General features: G+C 42.0%; 1 protein-coding gene across 3 annotated transcripts in view; it reads right to left on the reverse strand.

Annotated features, from left to right (window-relative positions):
• Positions 1-21,946, reverse strand: part of ATP2A3 (ATPase sarcoplasmic/endoplasmic reticulum Ca2+ transporting 3) — a 252,918-nt gene that overhangs the window by 196,001 nt on the left and 34,971 nt on the right. Inside the window, exon 1 of one of the 3 annotated variants that reach the window (XM_033921667.1) lies at positions 17,961-18,069. The exons of the other annotated variants lie outside the window; for them this stretch is intronic. Coding sequence (XP_033777558.1) covers positions 17,961-18,066 — 106 coding nt within the window. The 5' untranslated portion in view covers positions 18,067-18,069. Of the gene's footprint in view, positions 1-17,960; positions 18,070-21,946 lie in introns of those variants that run through there. 3 annotated transcript variants of the gene reach the window in all.

Here is a 21,946-nt window from a genome sequence, read left to right on the forward strand (position 1 = left end):
CTTGCATTATTTTAATAACCATCCCAGCACGCCCCCTTCTCCCCACCATCAAAACCACAGGAGTTTCACAACAGTGAGTAACGATCTATTTCCAGAAGAGATCTGGTCTCCCCCTCCCCCACCCCCCTAGGATTTCTATATTGAACGAACATGGCCCAAAGCAACTGCCACAGTTGCTTAAATATTTGTTCTACGATTTGTTTGAATAAGTCTATTGCTTTTACCATGCTTCCCCAGAGTACACAGGGAAGAGCCTTTGCAAGCAAACACCACATTTGCAAAGACACGCTGCACCTGTACCACATTGCATCCGAGAGAGTCAGTTCCGTTTTGATGTCGGCAACTAGCTGAAACCTCAAGGACAGCAGGTCCCACTCGATTCAAGAGCTGACATAATAAACTGCTACAAGGATGGGTTCCAAAGACAAAAAAAACCCCCAAACCCCAGACGACTGAAAGAAAACTATGATGTCTGTTCCTGTGTTGATTTAAGAATTACAGGTGCAATACTTGAGGAAAGGCTGTTTCAGCAGCCAGAAATCCAGGATTTGTCACCATGCCATTAACCCACATCTTGTCTGTTGACCTTTATGTCTATATATCCAAGTAGACCAACATAGCAAACACACCGATTCAAAAGGAATTAAAGCCTTTTATTTTCTGTTTTCTTAGCACTGTTTTTCTTGCACTGAAAGTAGACACACATTTCACAAAACTAAGAGCAGAGGGATTCAGCGTCGACCCCTAAGCTCCCATCACCCAGTTGTTGCGAGACGTCATCCCTGGCTGCACCAGCACTAAGCAGGGAAGGAAAAAGTAGAAGGCTGGATGCTGAAGTAATGGAAAGAAATGTTTCACCAAAGGACATCCTCTTTTCTGTATCGGGGAGTACAATCAGTAGGGATGATAAGAGCATCAAGCCAAGCTGGATGGGGTGGGGTGGGTGAGGGGACAAATCAAATAATCTAAACTAAACTATACCTTGGGCTTATATACTTCATCTTCTCTATAAAAAATAGAGCTCGGCATGGTTTACAGAAATTAAAAAGAAATAAACACAATAAGAATTAGGGATATTATATTATTATTATTAGGATTTTCTATACCGCCTATCAAGGTTATCTAAGCGGTTTTACAATCGGGTACTCAAGCATTTTCCCTATCTGTCCCGGTGGGCTCACAATCTATTTAATGTACCTGGGGCTCTGGAGGATTAAGTGATTTGCCCAGGGTCACAAGGAGCAGCGCGGGGTTTGAACCCACAACCCCAGGGTGCTAAGGCTGTAGCTTCAACCACCGCGGCACACACGGTTTACAATTTTGAAAAAAGCCAAGTTTTCAAATGTTTTCGGCATAATTGGAGAGAGCCCAATAAAAGCCAGCAGCAGATGTGACCAAGCAGCTCTTTTTCCTGCATATTTCTCTCTCCAGTTCAACTGAAAATGTGCAGGGATTTGGTAAAAAAAAAAAATTAAAAAAAGCCTTCATTTGCACTACCTAGGGCAGTGATGGCTAACCTTTTTGAGCCCGAGTGCCCAAACTGCCGCACAAAACCAAAGAATTTCCTCAAAGTGCCAGCACATCAATTAAACCTTAATAACAAGATTTTAGTATCTAAAAACTCTTTATAAAGTTGCCTGAACTATGTAACATCATTTTTAAAGGTTGAAATCTTTGTATTGTCAGAGAATCAATTTGATTCACAATCCTTTGGTTTTCATGTCAATTTATTGGCAATTTATAGTGTTTTAATGATTTCATTCATGGGCCGAATACACACATACTTTTCTCTGTCGCCGCACTCTTTGACCAAAAGATTTGTAAGCCTGCAACCACGTCAAGGTAGACTCTTTCAGCAGCTCCCCTCCCTCCCCCTTACCTTTGTGGCCAAGTCAAAATGATCTACCAACAATAAAATTTTAAAAACACAAAGCACGCTGTACGCAGAGAAAATGGTCACTCAGGCGGCAATGTAGCCAGCCAGACTCCCTTCAGAAATTTACCATCATGGGCCTATCTATGAATCATTCTCATTTAATCATAACTTCTTGCCCCCATCTACAGAACCTGTGAATGCTGCCTTTATAGCCCACACCCACATCCTTCTGATCCCCTCCCCAGAAGGCATAAAATCAGAAGTCACTGCCTCCCACTTACCACTATACCCACTAAACAGATATGGGGATGCCATAGATTGTAACTTTTTAATTTTTTCCTCCCACTTCAAGTACGTATTATATTTAAATTATTGTTAGTATATTAGTATCTCTGTTTCTTTACTTGAAAATGTACATCGCTTAGCAATGCTAATAGGCGATTCATCAAATGTTTAATAAACTTGAAACTTGATTAACTAATGAAGGCAGTATGGTAAGGTGGACATTTAGGGTCTGACTCTCGAAACGTGCATCGCAACTGCAGGCGGCGGCGGTAGGCATCCTACTGCCGTCTGGCAGCCAATTAGAATGCACGTTTAAATTAAAAAAAAAAATCATCTGAGGCAGGACACCTATATTGTAGGCCCCTGTAGCACATCTACAGAGACGCGTACCCACGCATAAGCACACCCAAGGTGGGGTGTGGGCATGGTTTCACCTGGAATTGGCCTTGGATGGTCTTAAGCATCGGTATGCATCTCCATAGACACCAGTCAGATGCCTTAAATGTAGGCCTGGAAAATGCTGGCCTACATTTAAGGCGCCTGTCTGGGAGTGCAGACATGATTCTGTATAGGACGCCGATCTGCGGCCGCTTCTTAGGCAGTCGCCGATATCGGCCTCTTATATAGAATCAGACCCTTAGGCTCTGATTCTATAAAGTCTGCTTAAAGTTAGGCACCAATATCAGCACCAATTCGATAAAACCTAGGCCCCATTATAGAATCACACTCAGCGACACCTAATCATTCGTAGATGGCGCTCAGCATATCAATATTTAGGCATCCACAATTTATACCACGGTTTTCTATGCCTAAAGTTAAAGTGTTGATATCGGAGCCTATGTGCACCGACTCACAACGAGGAGCTTAACTAATAAACACGCTCACGATCTGCTCCTAACCATGCCCACTTTTAGTGTAGATCAGGGGTGTCAAAGTCCCTCCTCGAGGGCCGCAATCTAGTTGGGTTTTCAGGATTTCCCCAATGAATATGCATGAGATCTATTTGCATGCACTGCTTTCATTGTATGCTAATGGATCTCATGCATATTCATTGGGGAAATCCTGAAAACCAGACTGGATTGCGGCCCTCAAGGAGGGACTTTGACACCCCTGGTGTAGACGCTCTGGACTAAGAGCATAAGAACATAAGCAGTGCCTCTGCTGGGTCAGACCAGGGGTCCATCATGCCCAGCAGTTCGCTCACGCGACGGCCCACCAGGTCCAGGACCTGTATAGTAACCCTCTATCTATACCCTTCTATCCCCTTTTCCTTCAGGAAATTGTCCAATCCCTTCTTGAACTCCAGTACCGTACCCTGTCCTATCACGCCATCTGGAAGCGCATTCCAGGTGTTCACCACCCGTTGGGGAAAGAAGAACTTCCTAAAATTGGTTCTGAATCTGTCCCTTTTAAATTTTTCTGAATGCCCTCTCATTCTTGTAGTTTTCGAAAGCTTGAAAAATCTGTCCCTCTCCACTTTCTCTATGCCCTTCATGATTTTGTTAAGTCTCTATCATATCCCCTCTAAGTCTCCGCTTCTCCAGGGAAAGGAGCCCCAATTTCTCCAGTCTTTCAGCGTATGAAAGGTTTTCCATACCTTTTATCAAACGTGTCGCTCTCTTCTGAACCCTCTCGAGTATCGCCATATCCTTCTTTAGGTGCGGCGACTGGGCACCTGCTTTTATAGAATCAAGATTTACAATTTAGGTGCCTAATTTTCAATTAAGTCTAATTAAGGCCGAAAGGTGTTGCATGCCAATATCAGCATGATTAAGCTTATTGCTCAATCAAAGTCGGCACAGATATTGACGCCTAGAGACTTTGGGCTCCTTTTACTAAGGTGCGCTAGGGCTTTAACGCGCAAAATAGCGCACGCTACATTGCCGCACGCGCTAGACCTTAACGCCAGCATTGGGCTGGCGTTAGTTCTAGAAGTGCTGCGCGCGGTAATTCCCTGCGTGTGCTAAAAACGCTAGCGCACCTTAGTAAAAGGAGCCCTTTATAGAATTAGGGCTTTAGTCCCTCTGTGTAGTTAATGGAACCTGTGGGAGTTTCCCCTTGAATAGGTCTTGGAACTTTGGGTAGAGAAAAGCAGTTTGCAAGTACACGTGGGAATAATAATAATAATAATAACTTTATTCTTATATACCGCCAACAATCTTGCGACTTCTAGGCGGTTTACAATAGAGAGAAACTGTAAGTAAATGTAATAAAGAGAAGCTGTAAATACAACGAATTAAAGAGTCTAGTAGTATACATCTGAAAATACCAACATTAATGATGATAACAGTAGTTTGTGTGCTGCAGGACCAAGAAGTGCCGTGCTGCTTACAAAGAATTGGAAATAGTTTATGGATTGAGTGGGGTGGTTCATAGTTAGTGATTGGGGGTTAGGGCTAATAGTTTACAAGTTCAGGTATGTGATGGTGTTACAAGGGGGGGCTGATGTCCTGGTTCGTTGCCTAGGTATTTCAAGAACAGGTAAGTTTTTAGGTGTTTCCTAAATTCTCCATAATTGTTTGTGTGTGCGATTAGTTTTTCTAAGTCTTTACCCCATATGGCTGCTTGATACGATAGTAGTTGTTGATGGTATCTCTTATATTAGCCGGTGGGGAGACAAATTTCAGGTGAGTTTTTCTTTCGTGTCTGTTGGTTGGGAATGAGAAGAGGTCTGTAATGTATTTAGGGGCTAAGCCATTTAGTACCTTGAAGCAGAGACATCCTAGTTTGAACTTCGTGCGTGCTCCCATTGGCAGCCAGTGTAGGAGTCGGTAGGAGGGGGTTATGTGGTCGGACTTCTTCAGCCCGAATAGGTGCAATGGGTTAAAAAAAAACTTTTTGGCAGGCTTCTTTGGTGTTCTAGTCCCACTCCTTTTCCATATTTATTTATTCAATTTTCTATATTGCTCTCCCAAGGGAGCTCAGAACAGTTTACATGAATTTATTCAGATACTCAAGCATTTTTCCGTCTGTCTTGGTGAGTTTATGGTCTTGCCCAGGGTCAGGGGGAGCAGTGGGGTTTGAACCTACAACCTCAGGGTACTGAGGCTGTAGCTTCAACACTGCATCACACTCTCTTCCCCCCCCCCCCAATATGTAAATATGAGCTCAGTGAAAAGAAGAGCGATCAACAAACATTTAATCCAAAATTGATTTCACAGGAACACTGCAGCCTAGTTGAAATGAAAAGCCATTTTAAACAAAAGAACCAAAAGAACTAAAAACTGGAATAAATCTAAACTTAGAAAAGAAAAAGTCACATAGCAAAGCACCACCTTCACTCTTGCTCCTGTTACCCTGTTGCATGCAGGCACTTTGAAGTCAGTTGCTGAAGGCAGGGTTAGCACAGGAAGGAAACCACCAGTAATGACTCTTGAAAGCACAGTTTTCTATCTGCTAAGGTTTTTCAAAGTTAGAAAAGAGATCAAACAAAAAGGATTTATTACAGACCTTTCCTCCTTTTTTTTTTTGTGTGTGTGTGGGGGGGGGGGGGAGATGGGGAAGAAAAAAATCTGTTATTTGCTCATGAATAGCTAAAAGTGGTAACAACCCTTTAAACTGGGTGGATGTTATATTTTGTGCTGAGGGTTTTTTTTTGCTCCGGGATGTCCTTCCCCTCCCTCTACCTTATGTTTACAGACTGCCAGGGTTGCATGACGTGTAGGCCTTCTCTCTCTCTCTCTCTCTCTGCTTCCTAGCATAGGACCAGGCTCAGAGCCCAGGGTTTCCTTTCATGGCAATCAAAGGGAATCCCCACCACAAGACTTAGTTCCCATCAGCCGAGCCTGCCCAGCCACATTCCAAGCACTAGCCTTCCTTCCCAGTAAGTACACACAAACATTTACAAGGGCTGTGCGCAGCGCTCTCACACCACACACAGCCTGGGCCTTGCCGTTACTGGCTGCCAGCCCCTGAAGGAAACTCGTCTGGCCTCAGTAATCTTTTTTCCCCTTTGGAAAGCCATAATTCTGACAGCGTGATTCTTTATCCCTCTTTTCAACAATTGGCTTGGCTCGCGCTAGTGGAAAATTGAAAAGGAGGGTGATCCAGTTCACTGCGACATCCGAAGACATATCCTTCATTGAGAAAACTGAAGGGGCACTTTGTTCTCTTCCCAGAGACTGCAGTGGAAAATCTTTCCGCCAGGTCCCCCTGGGTGCAAAGTTAAAATCGGCTATAGTAATGCTTTTTTGAAAAGTAAAATTCAGAAAAGCTTGGACAAAAAATAAATAATTAAATAAAAACACACACAATATATTTTCCCCTCTACAGCAGTGAGAACAGATCTGTGTTATAAGCTTTACAAATTAAAATGGTGAACATGAGGATTTCTATTGATGGCATAGGTTCAAATTTGATTTTATATGTAAGTATGTAATTGGTACAGTGTGTTATTGTATTATTGATTTGTATGATGAATGTTAATGCCTTATTTTGTATGTTCATATGTAACTCGCCCTGAATAAGGGTGGGGGGGGGGAGAAATAAAACAAAAAAACAAAACAAATTAAGCCTTCCCCTCCCCTATGTGGAATTCATGAGAGAACATAAGAACATAAGCAGTGCCACTGCTGGGTCAGACCACAGGTCCATCCCGCCCAGCAGTCCGCTCCCGCGGCGGCCCAACAGGTCACGACCTGTCTGAATCACCCCTTGGTTTCAGTACCCTACGATCCCTTTGTCCCTCAGGAATCCGTCCAATTCCTGTTTGAATCCCTGTACTGTTTTCTGCCTGATCACTTCCTCCGGGAGCGCATTCCATGTGTTCACGACCCTTTGGGTGAAGAAAAACTTCCTTGCATTTGTCTTGAACCTATCCCCCTTCAGTTTCTCCGAGTGCCCCCTCGGATTCAGGAAGAGCTGCAAGTGCACACACTTCTTTCTTATGTGGCCCCCTACATTTCCTAAGTGGAATGACAGATCTCGTTCACAACCAGTAAACCAGCCCAAGGATTTTCCTCATGTGAAAAGTGGCTGAAACAGGTAAGTTTGTCACAGATGCAAGATGGCCTCACAGAAATGTATAGGAGAGTGTGTTGTAGTGGTTCAAGCTGCAGTCCCAGTTCTATGGGTGCTAAATACTCCAACTATTGAGTAAATGTAATTATGCCTAAAGGTGGTGGGGGGATCAAGTCATGTTGACAACCCCTAACCATTTTGAAAAACTGGCTCCTTTGTAGACTGGATTCTGCTAACTCTGTGAATGAACTGCTTGGAACGACTCTGTATCTTAGCTGGGGTTACCAGATGGCCAGGAAAACCCAGATATGTCCTCTTTTTAGAGGACTGTCCAGATGGATTTTCAAAACCCGGCAGTTTATCCGAGTTTTGGAAAGCCTGATTTCGGGGCCACGTCTGGAGAGGCCTCCAAACATGCACATCATGGTGCGTCCTGGGGGAGCTTCAGTTGCACACATGCATGCAACATCGCGTTGCATCTGCGCATGCTCGGAGACCCTCCAGACGTAGAGCCGAGCTTAGGGAAGACAACAACGGTTTGTGTGGGAACATGACGGGGGATGGAGGGTGGAAAGGGGCGGGACTGGGGCAGAACAGGGCAGGGATATGTGCCCTTTTTTTTTTTTTTTTACTTTAAAAATCTGGTAACCCTAATCTCAGCATAACATTATTTATAAACAAAATACAATGCATAGTTTTCAAAAACTTTTGTAAATGGGGTTTAATGTATAAATATGATGGAATTTGGGAGTTCTTATGCTTTTTTGTGAGATGTTTCTGCATTTTCATACATGCAGGGCATCTTAGAGTTCTGAATGCACAAAACAATTTTTTATCTTCTCGGTTGATTCATAATCTACATAAAAGGAGTTCTGTTCATAAAGTTTCCAGTTTCAATGGGATTACCTTGTAAATTGTCACATCTATTAGACCAACATAATAGCTTAAAGATACTGATGCACATAACTTCTTTTTCATTATCTGAAACCATGGGGTTTTGAAAAGTCAAGTACAACGTCATGTCTGGATAATTCCGACACCAATTCAATGAACTATTAGATCTGCAAAGTGAAAAATCTGGTTTTCTCCAGAATTAGTTTATCTTAATGATGCTGATCCAAAAGTGTCCAATTACAAGTCTTAATGGACATTGAACAGAGTGTCCAGTTATACTCTTTGAAAACTAGGAGTATTGAGACACCAATAAAACTGGCCTAGGAGAGTCCAATTTTATTAGATCTTACAGGTTAAATAAGGTCAGGCCAAGACACCATTTGGCTGGGGGACCACCATGTAGATCGGGCACAGAAATAGAGCTTCAGAAATAGAGCACTGCATGGGAAAGGAGATTCCTGCAGGGGTGCCATAAGAAGTTGCCATAGAAGTGTAGTCAAAATCTCTGGCAATGCTAGAATGAGGCTTGGAACACACTGAGCAAGGACACTGGAGCCACAGAATGAGGTTTGCGAAGCAACAAGATTGGAAATTGGATCACCAATCATCAAAAGGAGGACATGTCTGGGGAAATCCGGATGTCTGGTAACTCTACCTAAATTAGGCTTGCATGGGAGCAGGTCAGGATTTTACCGAGGTAAAATCTGGCAACCCTAGATTTAGAAGCCAAAGAGTGAATACACTTGTAGATCAGTAATAGGAGTTTGAACTGTATGCGGAAGCGGGAAAGGAGTCAATTATGTGACTTGAGGAGAGGGGGAATATGAGCATAACGACTCTGGTGAAATACGAGGCATGCAGCTGAATTCCGTCCCCATGCAAGTCTCTCTTCAGAAGACTATGGCAAACCTTTCAGTCAATTGAAGACAGATCATAGAAACTGATGTAACGAAGTTCACCTAACACCCAACACCCTGAAATGTGAAGACTATAGAGAAAACAAGTGTGCACTGGGAGGCCAACCTCATGGCTCAGGGGCAGCATTATGTGCTTCCATGCAGTAGGATCTCATCTTAAGAGTGCAACTCCTGTACCTCAGGTTGGCCAAGGCTAGAAATGCAGCCACTGGAACAGACAGACTCAACTATCTGAACAGTGACATAGTAGGGGGCTGACCTCGGGTGCCAACACCTCTCCTCCTCTCTGATCCTGCCAATATTCCCACCCCTCCTTGCCATGTGTTTGCCTTCCCTTACATGCACCTCCGCCCCCATAGCTCTAGTTCTTCGCCAGTGCGAGCAGCAGCTCTAACCTGCTGCTTGTGTTGGCCTTGACTCTCCCTCTGATGTCAGTTCCTGGTCACGGAAATGACATCAGAGGGAGAGCCAAGGCTGGTGCGGGCAGCAAGTTGGAGATGCTGCTAATGCCAGGGATGTTAGAGGTACAGGGGGAGGGAAGGGGCACGGAAAAGAGGGCAGGTAGGGTTCCACCACCCTAGGTACCTCCCACCATTGCTACGCCTCTGCATCTGAAGATGGCAACACTTAGAAAGTCTACCTGAAGCATATCTGTGCTGGGTTCTGTGAGGTAGCGCAGTCTCTGCCGCTTAACAGTTGCTATGATGGTTAACCTCCTCTGTGGCTGAAATGAAGGCTCCTGGTGCTTTGAACCCAGTAGGGGCTATGCACAAGCAGGAAAATGACAGACTGCAGCAGAATAATAGCAGATTGCATGCCACACAGAGCCCGTAGGATAGCAAACCAAACATGTCATCACATATCTGAAAGTTGTAAATTGATGCCACCAGTAAAACACAGGAAGTCTCTTTGAAATATTTCATCCCAAATAGGTAATAAGGAGCAGAGGAAATAATAACACATTTACCACCTCAAGGGCTGGAGAGATAAAACTCTAACCAATCCAAGACTCTTCAGAAGCAGCTAACTTGGGAAGACAATGAGAAAGGGTTGCCAATGATCAAATTTAGCAACAGATATTCATGGCCGTCTGCATTAAACATTTTTTTCCCATAAATGCAAAATGGAAAGAAAACCATTAGTACACAGGCCCTTTAATGACAGTTTCAAAAGAGGAATGTGAGAGGCTAGTGTGGCTGGGAGCGATTGGGAATGGAAGGCAGAGATAGAAAGAGGAAGTGAAGAGTGAACTACATGGGCCAAGGATGGAAGAAGAAAAGAAAATGAGCAGAAAAGAAAGATGACTAGAGGGAGGCGAGATGAAGAATAAAAAAACGGAGGCAACAGAATGAACAGATGGGAGAAAGGGCAAGCGAGGACAACAAAAAGAGGATGACAAAAGTGTACAAGTTTCCAAGTTTATTTACAATTTGATATATCTGGACGGTTTACAATTCTTAAAATTAGAGTTTAAAAAAATTGAATAATAAAATAAGGGAACATAAAAACCAGACAAAGATAAGGACAAAGTGGGTACGGAAGGCACTGAGGGAGGGAGGGGAAGATTTAAAATTACATCGAAGTCAAAATAAAAGTAAAAGGGAGGTAGGAAGGGGAAGGGAGAGAACAAAAGGAGAGGGGAGGGAGGTTGCTTCATAAAAGCGTTTGTTTTGAGCAATTAAAAGTTGAAAGAAAGCAGGGATCTTATCCAGAATTTTGGTATGCATCTTGAAATAAAAACGTTTTTAGTTTGGTTTTGAATTTATCGAGTAAGTTTTCCAATCGAAGATGAGATGGGATTGCGTTCCAGAGGGAGGGGGCTGTGAGGGGAGGCAGGAAGGCTGGCTCTGGGGGAGGTAGGCCGGCAGGCTTTTTGGGAGGGGGTGGGACAAAGGCTAGAAGCAGTGAGGGGACATAGGAAGGAGGGATGAAGGAAGGAGAAAAAACGGCAGAGAAGGGGGGGGTTGTAAGTAGAAGAAAGACTAGAGACCAAAGGGGAAAGACAGGAGGCAGAAGCAGGACTTTGGGAGGTGCAGACAGAAGGGGAGAGCCCCTGAGGAAGGGCAGAGAGAGGCAAAATCATAACAGAGGAGGGAGAGATAGAAAGGGAGACCTGGAACAAAGGTACAAAGGAGAACTGACACTGGATCTGGGGGCACTAAGGACATAGGAAGGAGGCGCTGGGGACACTAAGGACATAGGAAGGAAGGAGGGAGGGAATAGAAGGGGACAATTGTTGGGCCTGAGTGCAGAAAGAAATGAAAGATAGGATGCACAGTCAGAGGGAAACGCAACCAGAGATTCATGAAATCACCAGACAGCAAAGGTAGGAAAAAATGATTTTATTTTCAATTTAGTGATAAAAATGTGTCAGTTTTGAGAATTTATATCTGTTGTCTATATTTTGCACTATATTTGTTTATTTTTCTATAGTTACTGAGGTGACATTGTTGAAACCCCCCCAAATATAAATAATTAACATTTTCTCTGCCTTTAGGGTGCTTTGTGGGTTTTTTTTAATTTTATGGTTACCATTATAAAATAATAAGATATTGTGTGTACATGAAAAAGAATGGAAGAAATTGGGGGCAGGGCTAGGGTGGGATTGGGGACGGGACTAAATATTAATAGATGTCCAGTTTTGATGAAAAAAATAAATGGTCACGTTAATTATGGATATCCTGGGGGTGTCCTCAAGTGGTAGGCTCAGAACCACCAATGTAGGAAGAAGAATTTCAAACCTTTGATTTTTCTTCCATGTACATATTGACTGCTCTTTGGTAAAAATAGACAACTTTGCACAGGGACTACAAAACGTGTAGGAAAAAAAAATTAAAATCTGCATATGCAGCAAATGAAGGTCTCTCACAGAGTAATCTTGACAAGTCCCAATATTAGCCTATATTGCCTGAAACATTTACCGCTAAACAGGTTCGCTCCTGTAGGCCTCACTCTTCTAAAACATAAACCAGATCCCGAAAGCCTATATTGGGGATGGTATCTTTATTAACGAGAAGGGCTTTAGGGACTGGCAAACCTGTAGCTTTAGAGCACAATGAAGTCAAAGGATTTCCAGAATAAACAGTGCTCAAGAGAATTAGCACATCATGATTAATTGTCCATGCGCCTTCTCTGAAATGGTAAGACCCGTCCTGGGTCTTTGGCACAGCGACCTCTTCCATTCCGGTGAGAAGAAACTAAAGCACCATTTGATGACTCTGATGCAAGATGAGAAGTTAATTTTCAACAGGCTGCTACAATGGCCCATTGTCTTGCCCTTGGCAAAGTCAGGAAGTACCAGATGATGCCATGTGAAGGAATAAGCTTGGCAAAAACTGCTTCCCTCACCTGTGCAGCACTGTACAAATCTTTAGACACAAGACACACTGAAGCCCTCGGCATAGGTGTATGAACCATAATTGGTATTCTGCGCTCAGAATTGAACATTTTAATACAAAAAGAAAACTCACTCTAGCTATCTGCCACAAGCACATTATTTGATCTAAGATTCTTTTAAAGGAGAGCCAAAGACATGGAATGAAAAATTTTCACCCATAAAAATTCATTCGCAACGATGAATAGATGCCAACGCAGTATTAGTCAAGCTTAGAATTTGTCTCATTAGGACATTTTATACCACAGGTCTATTTAGAAAACTGCACTAAGGGTTTGAATCGAATACCTGTTAGCCAGTGTTAGGATGTGTAAAGTTCAAAACTTCTGCAATAACTGTAGATTCATTCTTTTGTCATCTCTAAACTCGACTACTGCAATGCCTTATTCAAAGGTTTACCTCAAAAAGAAATTAGACGTCTACAAATTGTTCAGAATGCCGCTATTAAATTAATTCATAAAGCAAAAAAATTTGATCACGTCACTCCCCTACTTAAAGAATCACATTGGCTTCCTATAGCACACCGTATTCTATTCAAGATATGTCTACTCACATTTAAAACTCTCATTTTTCAAACTCCTGCTTTTATCCATAGAGTCTTAATTCCATATTCCACTATTAGAACATTGAGATCACAGGACCAACATTTATTAACCATTCCTTCTTTAAAAATCATCAATACTAGACGTCTTACTATCTTCTCGGTGACAGCTCCTCAATCCTGGAATGAGCTTCCAACATATATAAGAGAAGAAAAGAATTTAGATAAATTTAAGAGTAAGCTTAAAAGTTTCCTTTTTAATGATGCTTTTAGCGATTAACGATCTATTATTATCATATTTTTTAGTAATTTTCCCCCCCCCTATGTTATTACCCTTTTTTTTTTTTTAATATGCATTGTAACCATTAATGAACTTTCCTTTTGTTTCTAATTAATGTCTAATAATTTATGTCTATTTTAATATTGTGATTTGTGTTTGTAACAGTATTTATTTATATGATATTTTACCTATGTTTTATAACTATGTGTTTTATTTTGTACATCGCCTTGAATTTTGATATGGCGATTAATCAAACTATTTAATAAACTTGGAAACTTAGAGCAGGGCTACTGACAGGCCAGGTTTTCAGGATATCCACAATGAATATGCATGAGAGAGATTTGTTTGCACTGCCTTTGCCTTCTTGGTATGCAAATCTCTCTCATGCATATTCATTGTGGATATCCTGAAAACCTGGCCAGCCAGTAGATCTCGAGGACCAGACTTGGGCAGCCCTGCTGTAGAGAGTGTTCCTGGCACTTTAGGGAAAGTAGCTATGCAGCTAACACAGAACAATGATGATTACTGTGTATTAATGGCATGGCTGAATTACCTGCAGCATTATTTAATTTGCTGTAGTGATCTTGACCTTTACAAATAAAGAGACAATTCTAGAACTGAATGCCTTTCCTTTATAATACTACCATAATCCATCATAGACACATCTACCACTCTATGCCAGTCTTAGAGCTCATGTTTATTGTTTATTGAAAGTTCTATGCTGCTACTAATGACTTAAGTGTGGCAAGGAAACATGCGACTTTAGTAGTGGTTCCCAAAACTGGTCCTGGAGGCACACCAGCCAGCCAAGTCTTCAGGTTATCCACAATGAATATTCATGAGAGATGTGCATGCAATGGAGGCAGTGCATGCAGATTTCTTGCATGAATATTCATTGTGAATATCCTGAAAACCTGGCTGGCTGGTGTGCCTCCAAGTCCAGGTTTGGGAACCACCGACTTATAGTATTCTTTAAGTTGCATACATAAATTGAGAACCCTGCCTGTGTCTAATCCTTGCATATCCCCTGTGTACACCCTTTTGCAAATACTCACTATGAATTGCTTGTTTACGCTTTCCAAAAATACTAGGACTAGTATGCGATGAAGCTACTAAATAGTAAATTTAAAACAAGCTGAAGAAAATATTTCTTCACAAAATGTGTAATTAAACTCTGGAATTCGTTGCTGGAGAATGTGATGAAATCAGTTAGCTTAGCAGGGTTTAAAAAAGGTTTGGATAATTTCCTAAGAGAAGTTTATAGGCCATTATTGAGATAGCTTGGGGAAATCCACTGCTTCTTCCTAGGATAAGCAGCATAAAATCAGTTTTGCTTCTTGGGATCTACTAGGTACTTGGGTTGGCCACTATTGGAAACAGCATACTGGGCTTGATAGACCTTTTGTCTGTCCCAGTATGGCAGCTGTTATGTGAGCCAAGTATAGAACAATCAAGCCATTGTGACATTACTGATGAGGTTGACTCTTAGGCATTGGTGGAATGAGGCATTATGACATCACAATCTCAGCTCTCAAATGTTGCTTCTCTTTGGATTTCTGCCAGGTACTTGGGACCTGGGTGGCCACTGTTGGAAACAGGGCTTTATGGACCTTAGGTCTGTCCCAGTATGGCAATTCTTATGTTATGTTCTTAAGCAGGTATTTGCAGGACAGATGGCAAATGCTGGCATATACTTACATAAGTGCACACCTAAACACGTGCATGCTAGTATTCTAAATATTTACATGGAGTAAATTCTATAAATGGCACTGAAAAATGGATATCAGGGGGAAAAAAAAAAAAGAAGTGCTCCAAATTGAGTGACATTTGTGATCTTGGGCAAGTCACTTAATCCCCCCATTGCCCCAGGTATATTAGATAGATTGTGAGCCTGCCAGGACAGACAGGAATAAATGCTTGAGTCCCTGAATAAATTTACGTAAACTGTTCCGAGGTCCTTTGGGAGAATGGTATAGAAAATTGAATAAATAAATATATAGATTCTAGGGGATAATATATAAATGCCAGCATCTAGGTTACGCTACATTAGGGACTTGCTACCTACATATACCAAAAACAGTTCAATACAGGATACAAGCATGATACCACAGCATACTCTGGGAAATACAATCCCAAAAAATATTAAAACCCAAAATGTATCAAAAAAGTTTTCATTGTTCTCCTAAATAAGAGATAATCTGAAATTAACAATTAACCTAATTGACATAAGAACAGAACTCCATTTTGATGTGGCCTGGTATAACAATGTTGACTTAAGTTGTTTAACCCTTTCAGGACCAAGGGACATATTTGTCCCATAACTTTAAAATCCTATCAATTTTGATTGGGATAGTCTACAGTTCTAAATTTGATATGTACGGATTCCATAGGATACTGCCTTTATGTAAACAAACTGGTTCCGACATTCATTCATTAGCGTTGTTGCTAGATTGACGAGAAGATTCACTTGCCACACTGTCCATAAGCCAGAAGTGTGATTTTTTAAAATAAAAATAATGATATTTCACAACAAAAAATCAATTTTTTGGCATCTGCAAGCCCTTTTTACCATAAAAATGTCGTCAAAACCACAAAAATTGGCCTACGATCCTTATGGTCCTGAAAGGGTTAAGAGGGGTAGACACTTCCACCTTAGGAAAACTAAGCATCCTTTAGTTCATGGTAACAGGAGAACAATTATTTAACAGCTGGAAAAAATCTAGACAAAACCTCTGGTAAGTCTGCATGAATTTTGTTTCTTTTTAATTACTATAACTGTCTTAAAATGTATCCACACTTCAATTGGCAACCAGTGAAGATTCAAATACAAAGGCAAAATAGATGTAAATTTGCCTGCTTTAAATGTTATATTACACAAAACCTGCATTTTGTACTTACACATAATCGATTAGAACAGCCTACATAAACAACATTAGCATAATCAAATTGTGGCAGAAGCAGAGATCGAATGAGAGGACTAAACATATTTTGTACAAAAAACCCCAAACTTTTCATATAGCTAAAGAGCTCTTCACTATTTATTGACCTGTGCCTTCATAAATTGTCAAACTCAATCCCTAAAATAAGAGTAGAAAATTCCAATTAAAATTTGAGCCAATCATTAAGAAATGGTCAATTTTCAGAATATCTGTAGGACCAATCCATAAAAATGTTGTTTTCCCCATTATTTATTTTTAACTTGTGACCAATTATCCAGTTAAGGCTAGACTCAGTTAGGGCACTGGTCTTTGACCTAAGGGTCACCGCAGGAGCAGACTGCTGGGCATGATGGACCACTGGTCTGACCCAGCAGCGGCAGTTCTTACGATTCAATCAATTTCAAACATTCCAATCCATAATTATCATCCTTGTTTGCCGATAAAGGAAAGAACACTGATATCTGTGTAAATCAGTGGTCTCAAACACGCGGCCCAGGGGCCACATGCGGCCCGCCAGATAATATTTTGAGGACCTCAATATGTTTATCATAATCACAAAAGTAAAATAAAACAGTTTCTTGGTCATATGTCTCTTTAGCTATAAAGTACAATATTATTATTAAGACTTAGCCAAAAGGAAAGATTTATAAACTATAAAGAGTTTTACCTCATGGAGGGAGGGTAAGAAGCGTATCAATACCGGGGGCCAGGGGGAAAGGGAAAGGGGGCTGCTTTGGGGGGGGGGGTGCTGGGGGAGACAGAAGGGGCCATGGAGAGATAGGGAGAGGGAAAGGGGGCTGCTTTGGGGGGGAGGTGTGCTGGGGACAGACAGCTTTGCTCTGGGGGGGGAAGACAGAAGGGGCCAAGGAGAGACAGGGAGAGGGAAAGGGGGCTGCTTTGGCGGGGAGGTGTGTGCTGGGGGCAGACAGCTTTGCTCGGGGGGGGGGGGGAAGACAGAAGGACACAGACAGCGGCCAAGGAGAGAGAGATAAAGAAACACAGACAGACAGACACATCTATTCTAGCACCCGTTAATGTAACGGGCTTAAAGACTAGTTTCTTTAATAAGATATTAACTATTTTTTCTGAGGCCCTCCAAGTACCTACAAATCCAAAATGAGGCCCTACAAAAGGTTTGAGTTTGAGACCACTGGTGTAAATAAATGCTCTCACCCCACTATTTTCTAATTCAGCTGCCAGAGATTGCATTAAAACATTAAGAACTATCAAGGACAGAGATGATCCCTGCGGTACTCTACATGAAGCCTTCCAAGAATGCAAAATCGTTCCCTTCATCTTCATACCAGACAATCTTGAAAATATAAAACCATGAAACCAATCATATACTGCAGAACCAATTGCCAAACTATATACCGGTAATGTCTGTAATAGTGTGTAATCTACAAGTCAAAAGTGCTTGACAGGTCAAATTGAATGATCATTGAATTGCACCATGAAATGCAAGGCATAATTCTTGTCCATACCACACATAAGGAATTTCTACTTTAGGCGGTTTGATGTTGCAGTTGCCAGAGTTTTAGTATGTGTTAAAAGCCCATGAAAAACACAATGCAGCTTAGTAAATAGCCCCCCACTGACCCCCTCTTTTACTAAGCTGTGCTAGCGTTTTTAGTGCGTGCAGAAAATTAGCGTGTGCTAACCCCACGCTACGCAGCTAGAACTAATGCCAACTCAATGCTGGCATTAGCATCTAGCGCGCCCGCTATAGCCTCTAGCGCAGCTTAGTAAAAGGAGCCCCGCATGTTCTTATTACCTCAACCACCAAATTCCCAATCAAGTTTTTAAATTAAGCTACCTACTTGACTATCTGACATGGTTGAAAACAAAATGACAGTATACATTTACTCTACTCACTTGAAAAAGCGCATCTAGGGCTCCTTCTATCAAGCTGCAGTAGGGGTTTGACGTATGGAATACCGCCTGTTAAACCGCCTGCTGTGCTAGTCGCTAACGCCTCCATTGACGATGCAAGAATGCAGGGAAGCTACGAGTTAATAGGGAGAAAAAGTAATAAAACCAGTGCAACCTGTTCCAATAGTCCAGTAGGCCAGGAAGTGCCAGAGTCCTGGCATGGATAGGAGCAATTCCCAAAATGGCCACTAGAACCTCCAGTGGCAGACTCATGAGACTGTCACAGGAGGTTTCAGCAGCCACCCTGAATATGAAGCTGGCATAGGCAGGAGCAACTAGACTGCCTCTTACCCGTTGGGGTCCTTTTACTAGTACATGCCTAACACAGGACACACTAAAAGTATCCTGCATTAGGTTGTGCCATCTACGTGCAGTAAGCATGCAATATTTTTTTGAGGTGACTCATGAGTGTAGATGTGCTAATTAACCAGCATGCTGACATTACCTCAACGCTATCTGGTTAGCATGTCTATAACGCGGGAACCTTAGTATCTCCTAAATAGGAAGCGGTAAGTACTTCTGTGGGAATTGTTTTTTCCAATGGCCACACTCTAATGCTGGATACTCAACACACCAGGAATATTTAGTAACCAGACGTGTCACCAAGGACAATGAAACAACAAATCGTGAGACCAGCACACATAAAGTCAGTGCCGGGTTTTCCGAGGCAGCTAGATACGAAATGTGTCAAGACCCACCTAAGCCTTTGCGCCACTCCAGCGCAGATACGTTTAAAAAAAATTTATGCAAGATTTAACTGGCAAGATGTTGAAAACTTATCAAATGCAAAGCCATGTTATGTGCTGCGATTGAAAAAGGAGTTTTCCTGCTGCTGGAGCTCTGCTCCAAGTCTGGTCTCTTACAATCTTTTTTCTGAGCACTCAAAAAACATGCAATGTTGTATTTGAACTAAGAAACACCGAGGACTTTATTTAACAGATAATAGATTAGTTATTCCTCACCACTCAAAAGTGGGCATAAATGGGAAGTTCTCAGAATGGGAAAAAGTGACTAGCGGTGTACCCCAGGGCTCGGTACTTGGACCCATCTTATTTAATATTTTCATAATGACCTGGAAGAAGGAACATCCAGTGAAATCATCAAGTTTGCAGATGACGCAAAGCTATGCCGGGCAATCAGATCGCAGAAGGACAGCGAGGAACTCCAGAGCGACTTGAATCAATTGGAGAAGTGGGCAGATGAAGTTTAATGTGGAAAAAATGCAAAGTGATGCATTTAGGCAGAAAAAACAAACAACACAAGTATAGTATGTCAGGTGTAACTCTGGGAAAGACCAAACAGGAAAAGGACCTAGGTGTACTGATAGATAGGACCCTGAAACCGTCGGTGCAATGTGCGGTGGCGGCAAAGAAAGCAAATAGAATGCTAGGCATGATAAAGAAGGGAATTACGAGTAGATCAGAGAAAGTTATAATACCGCTCTACAGAGCCATGGTCAGACCGCACCTGGAATACTGCATCCTGCATTGGTCTCCATACCTAAAGAAGGATATAAAATTGCTAGAGAGGGTGCAGAGATGAGCAACGAAGCTAGTGAAAGGTATGGAGAACCTGGACTATGAGGAACAACTTAGGAGACTGGGGTTGTTCTCCCTTGAGAAGAGGAGACTGTGAGGGGATCTGATCGAGACTTTCAAAATGCTGAAAGGATTCGACAAAATGGAGCAGGGAAAGCAGTTATTTACAATGTCCAATGTGACACGGACAAGAGGACATAGACTGAAGCAGAGGGGGGACAGGTCGAGGACGAATATCAGGAAGCTCTGTTTCACGCAGCGAGTGGTGGACACCTGGAATGCAATTACTTCCTCTCCCAGAGGAAGTAATTGCAGAATCCACCGTTCTAGGATTTAAGGGTAAACTAGATGCACATCTCCTTAAGAGTGGCATAGAGTGATACCGGTAAGGGTAAATTAGATGCACATCTCCTTTGAGAAGTATGCAGTGATATGGGAACTAAAACTATGCCAGGGTACACCTGGCGGGGCCTCCGCGTGTGCGGATCACCGGACTTGATGGCAATTCTTATGTTCTTATGAAATGGGAAAAGACGAGAAATACAGCGGGGGTTTTTCCCGATAGCTCCATCACTGTGGAATTCACTATCTTCAAAATTACACTTGGAATCTTCTTATACTAAATTCCATGTTCTTCTAAAAATATTTCTTTTTGAGAAGGCCTTTCTTTAGAGAGAAAACCCCCCAAAACCAAAACAAAATTTGAAGCGATGATATTAGCGAGCCTATGATATGATTATTAGATTACTGTTATATTATGAAGTGTTTGTTTTTTGATATGATGATTATGCGATTCTGTCCTGTACCTAATTGGCGTTCCGTTTGTTATTAATTGTACACCACGTTGAATTGTGCTGCAACTAAAGCGGTATATCAAGTTTTTATAAACGATATGCTAACATAAATGTACAGCCATAAATGAAACCAATAGAAAAAAAAGAGCTCTTTTTGAAGTCACACTAGAAATGGGGTTAGGGCCATATTCTATGTATGGTGGCAAAAAAAAAAAAAAAATCAGTGCCAACTAGAATGGTGCTTAGTGAGTTTCTATAAAATGTACGCACACCTTATAGAATCACGCTAAGTGCCAGTGCATATCATAACTTTTAGGCACATCCACGTAGGCCAAGGAAAGCCAGGTCCAAATACCTGCACCTAATTTGGGTATTCTATAACAGTGCGCAATAATTTTAGGAGCGCCCATGATCTGCCTATGCTCCCTCCCATCCACGCCCCCTTTTTAGATTTGCACTTTATACAATATGTCTACCAAGTTGTGCACATAACTTCTAATTGGAGCCAATTAGTACTGAGCATGAGGTTGATCACCAATTAATAGTGTCAATTAGGATTGTTAAACAATTAAGTTGTGCACGCAACTTAAGGCAGAACAGAATTTGGGGGTTAATGCATGGGAAAGGCCTCCATAAGCCCATTTCTTGGTGCAGCGTAGTAATAGGCCCTCCTGTTTTGGCCATAGGGTCTATTAAGTTTAAATGGAGTTTCTTCACCAAGAACACGGGAAAAAAACAGTATTAGCATAAGTTGCTCGATAGGACTCTTAACATGTAGAAAGACCTTCCAAAATAGATTTTTCATACCATATTCATGAACAATTACCACAAGTTAAATAATTCTATCATCTAACATGCTGGAAAAAAAATAAATTACACCGGGCAGAGTGTATTTAGCCAAAACCAAAATCACTTGGATTGTTCAGCTTCCCAAACCACACTGAAAAAGCAATGTTATAACCGTGAGAATTCTTTTTGCACATTGCCTAGAAGTCGCAAGATTGTTGGCGGTATATAAGAATAAAGTTATTATTATTATTATACCAGGCACTTCATATGGTAAATTAGAACAAAACTGGAACCCCCCATGAGGACACTGAAAAAGCAAGAATCATTTTTATCATTGGAGTATGGTTATTTGCAGTCCTCACGTGCAAAATTTTAATATTCTTTGGTCATATAACTAGGGTTACCAGGTGTCCGGGAAAACTCTTTTTGGAGGAACTTCTGGGCTCCCGGATGGACTTTCCAAAACCCGGTGTTTGTCCAAGTTTTGGAAAGTCCCTACAAGCTCCGGCCACATCTGGCGGGCCTCCGAGTATGCGCGAATGACGTCATATGCATCTGCACATGCTCCAGGTCCTTCAGACATGGCCAGAGCTCATTGAAAAGAGAGGAGGCTTTCTGGGGTTGGGCTGCAGGGTGGAATGGGGCAGGGTAGAGGATGGAGATAAAACCAGGCAGGGCTGTGGCAGAATGGGACGGGGCTGGAGGCGGGGTCATGTGTCTGGGAATTAATAATCGGAAGGAGACGTATATGCTGGGAGGTGAGAGGTTGATATGCACGGATGGGGAGAGGGACCTTGGGGTGATAGTG

This window comes from Geotrypetes seraphini, chromosome 15 (genome assembly GCF_902459505.1).
Source record: "Geotrypetes seraphini chromosome 15, aGeoSer1.1, whole genome shotgun sequence".
NCBI classification, from domain to species: domain Eukaryota; kingdom Metazoa; phylum Chordata; class Amphibia; order Gymnophiona; family Dermophiidae; genus Geotrypetes; species Geotrypetes seraphini.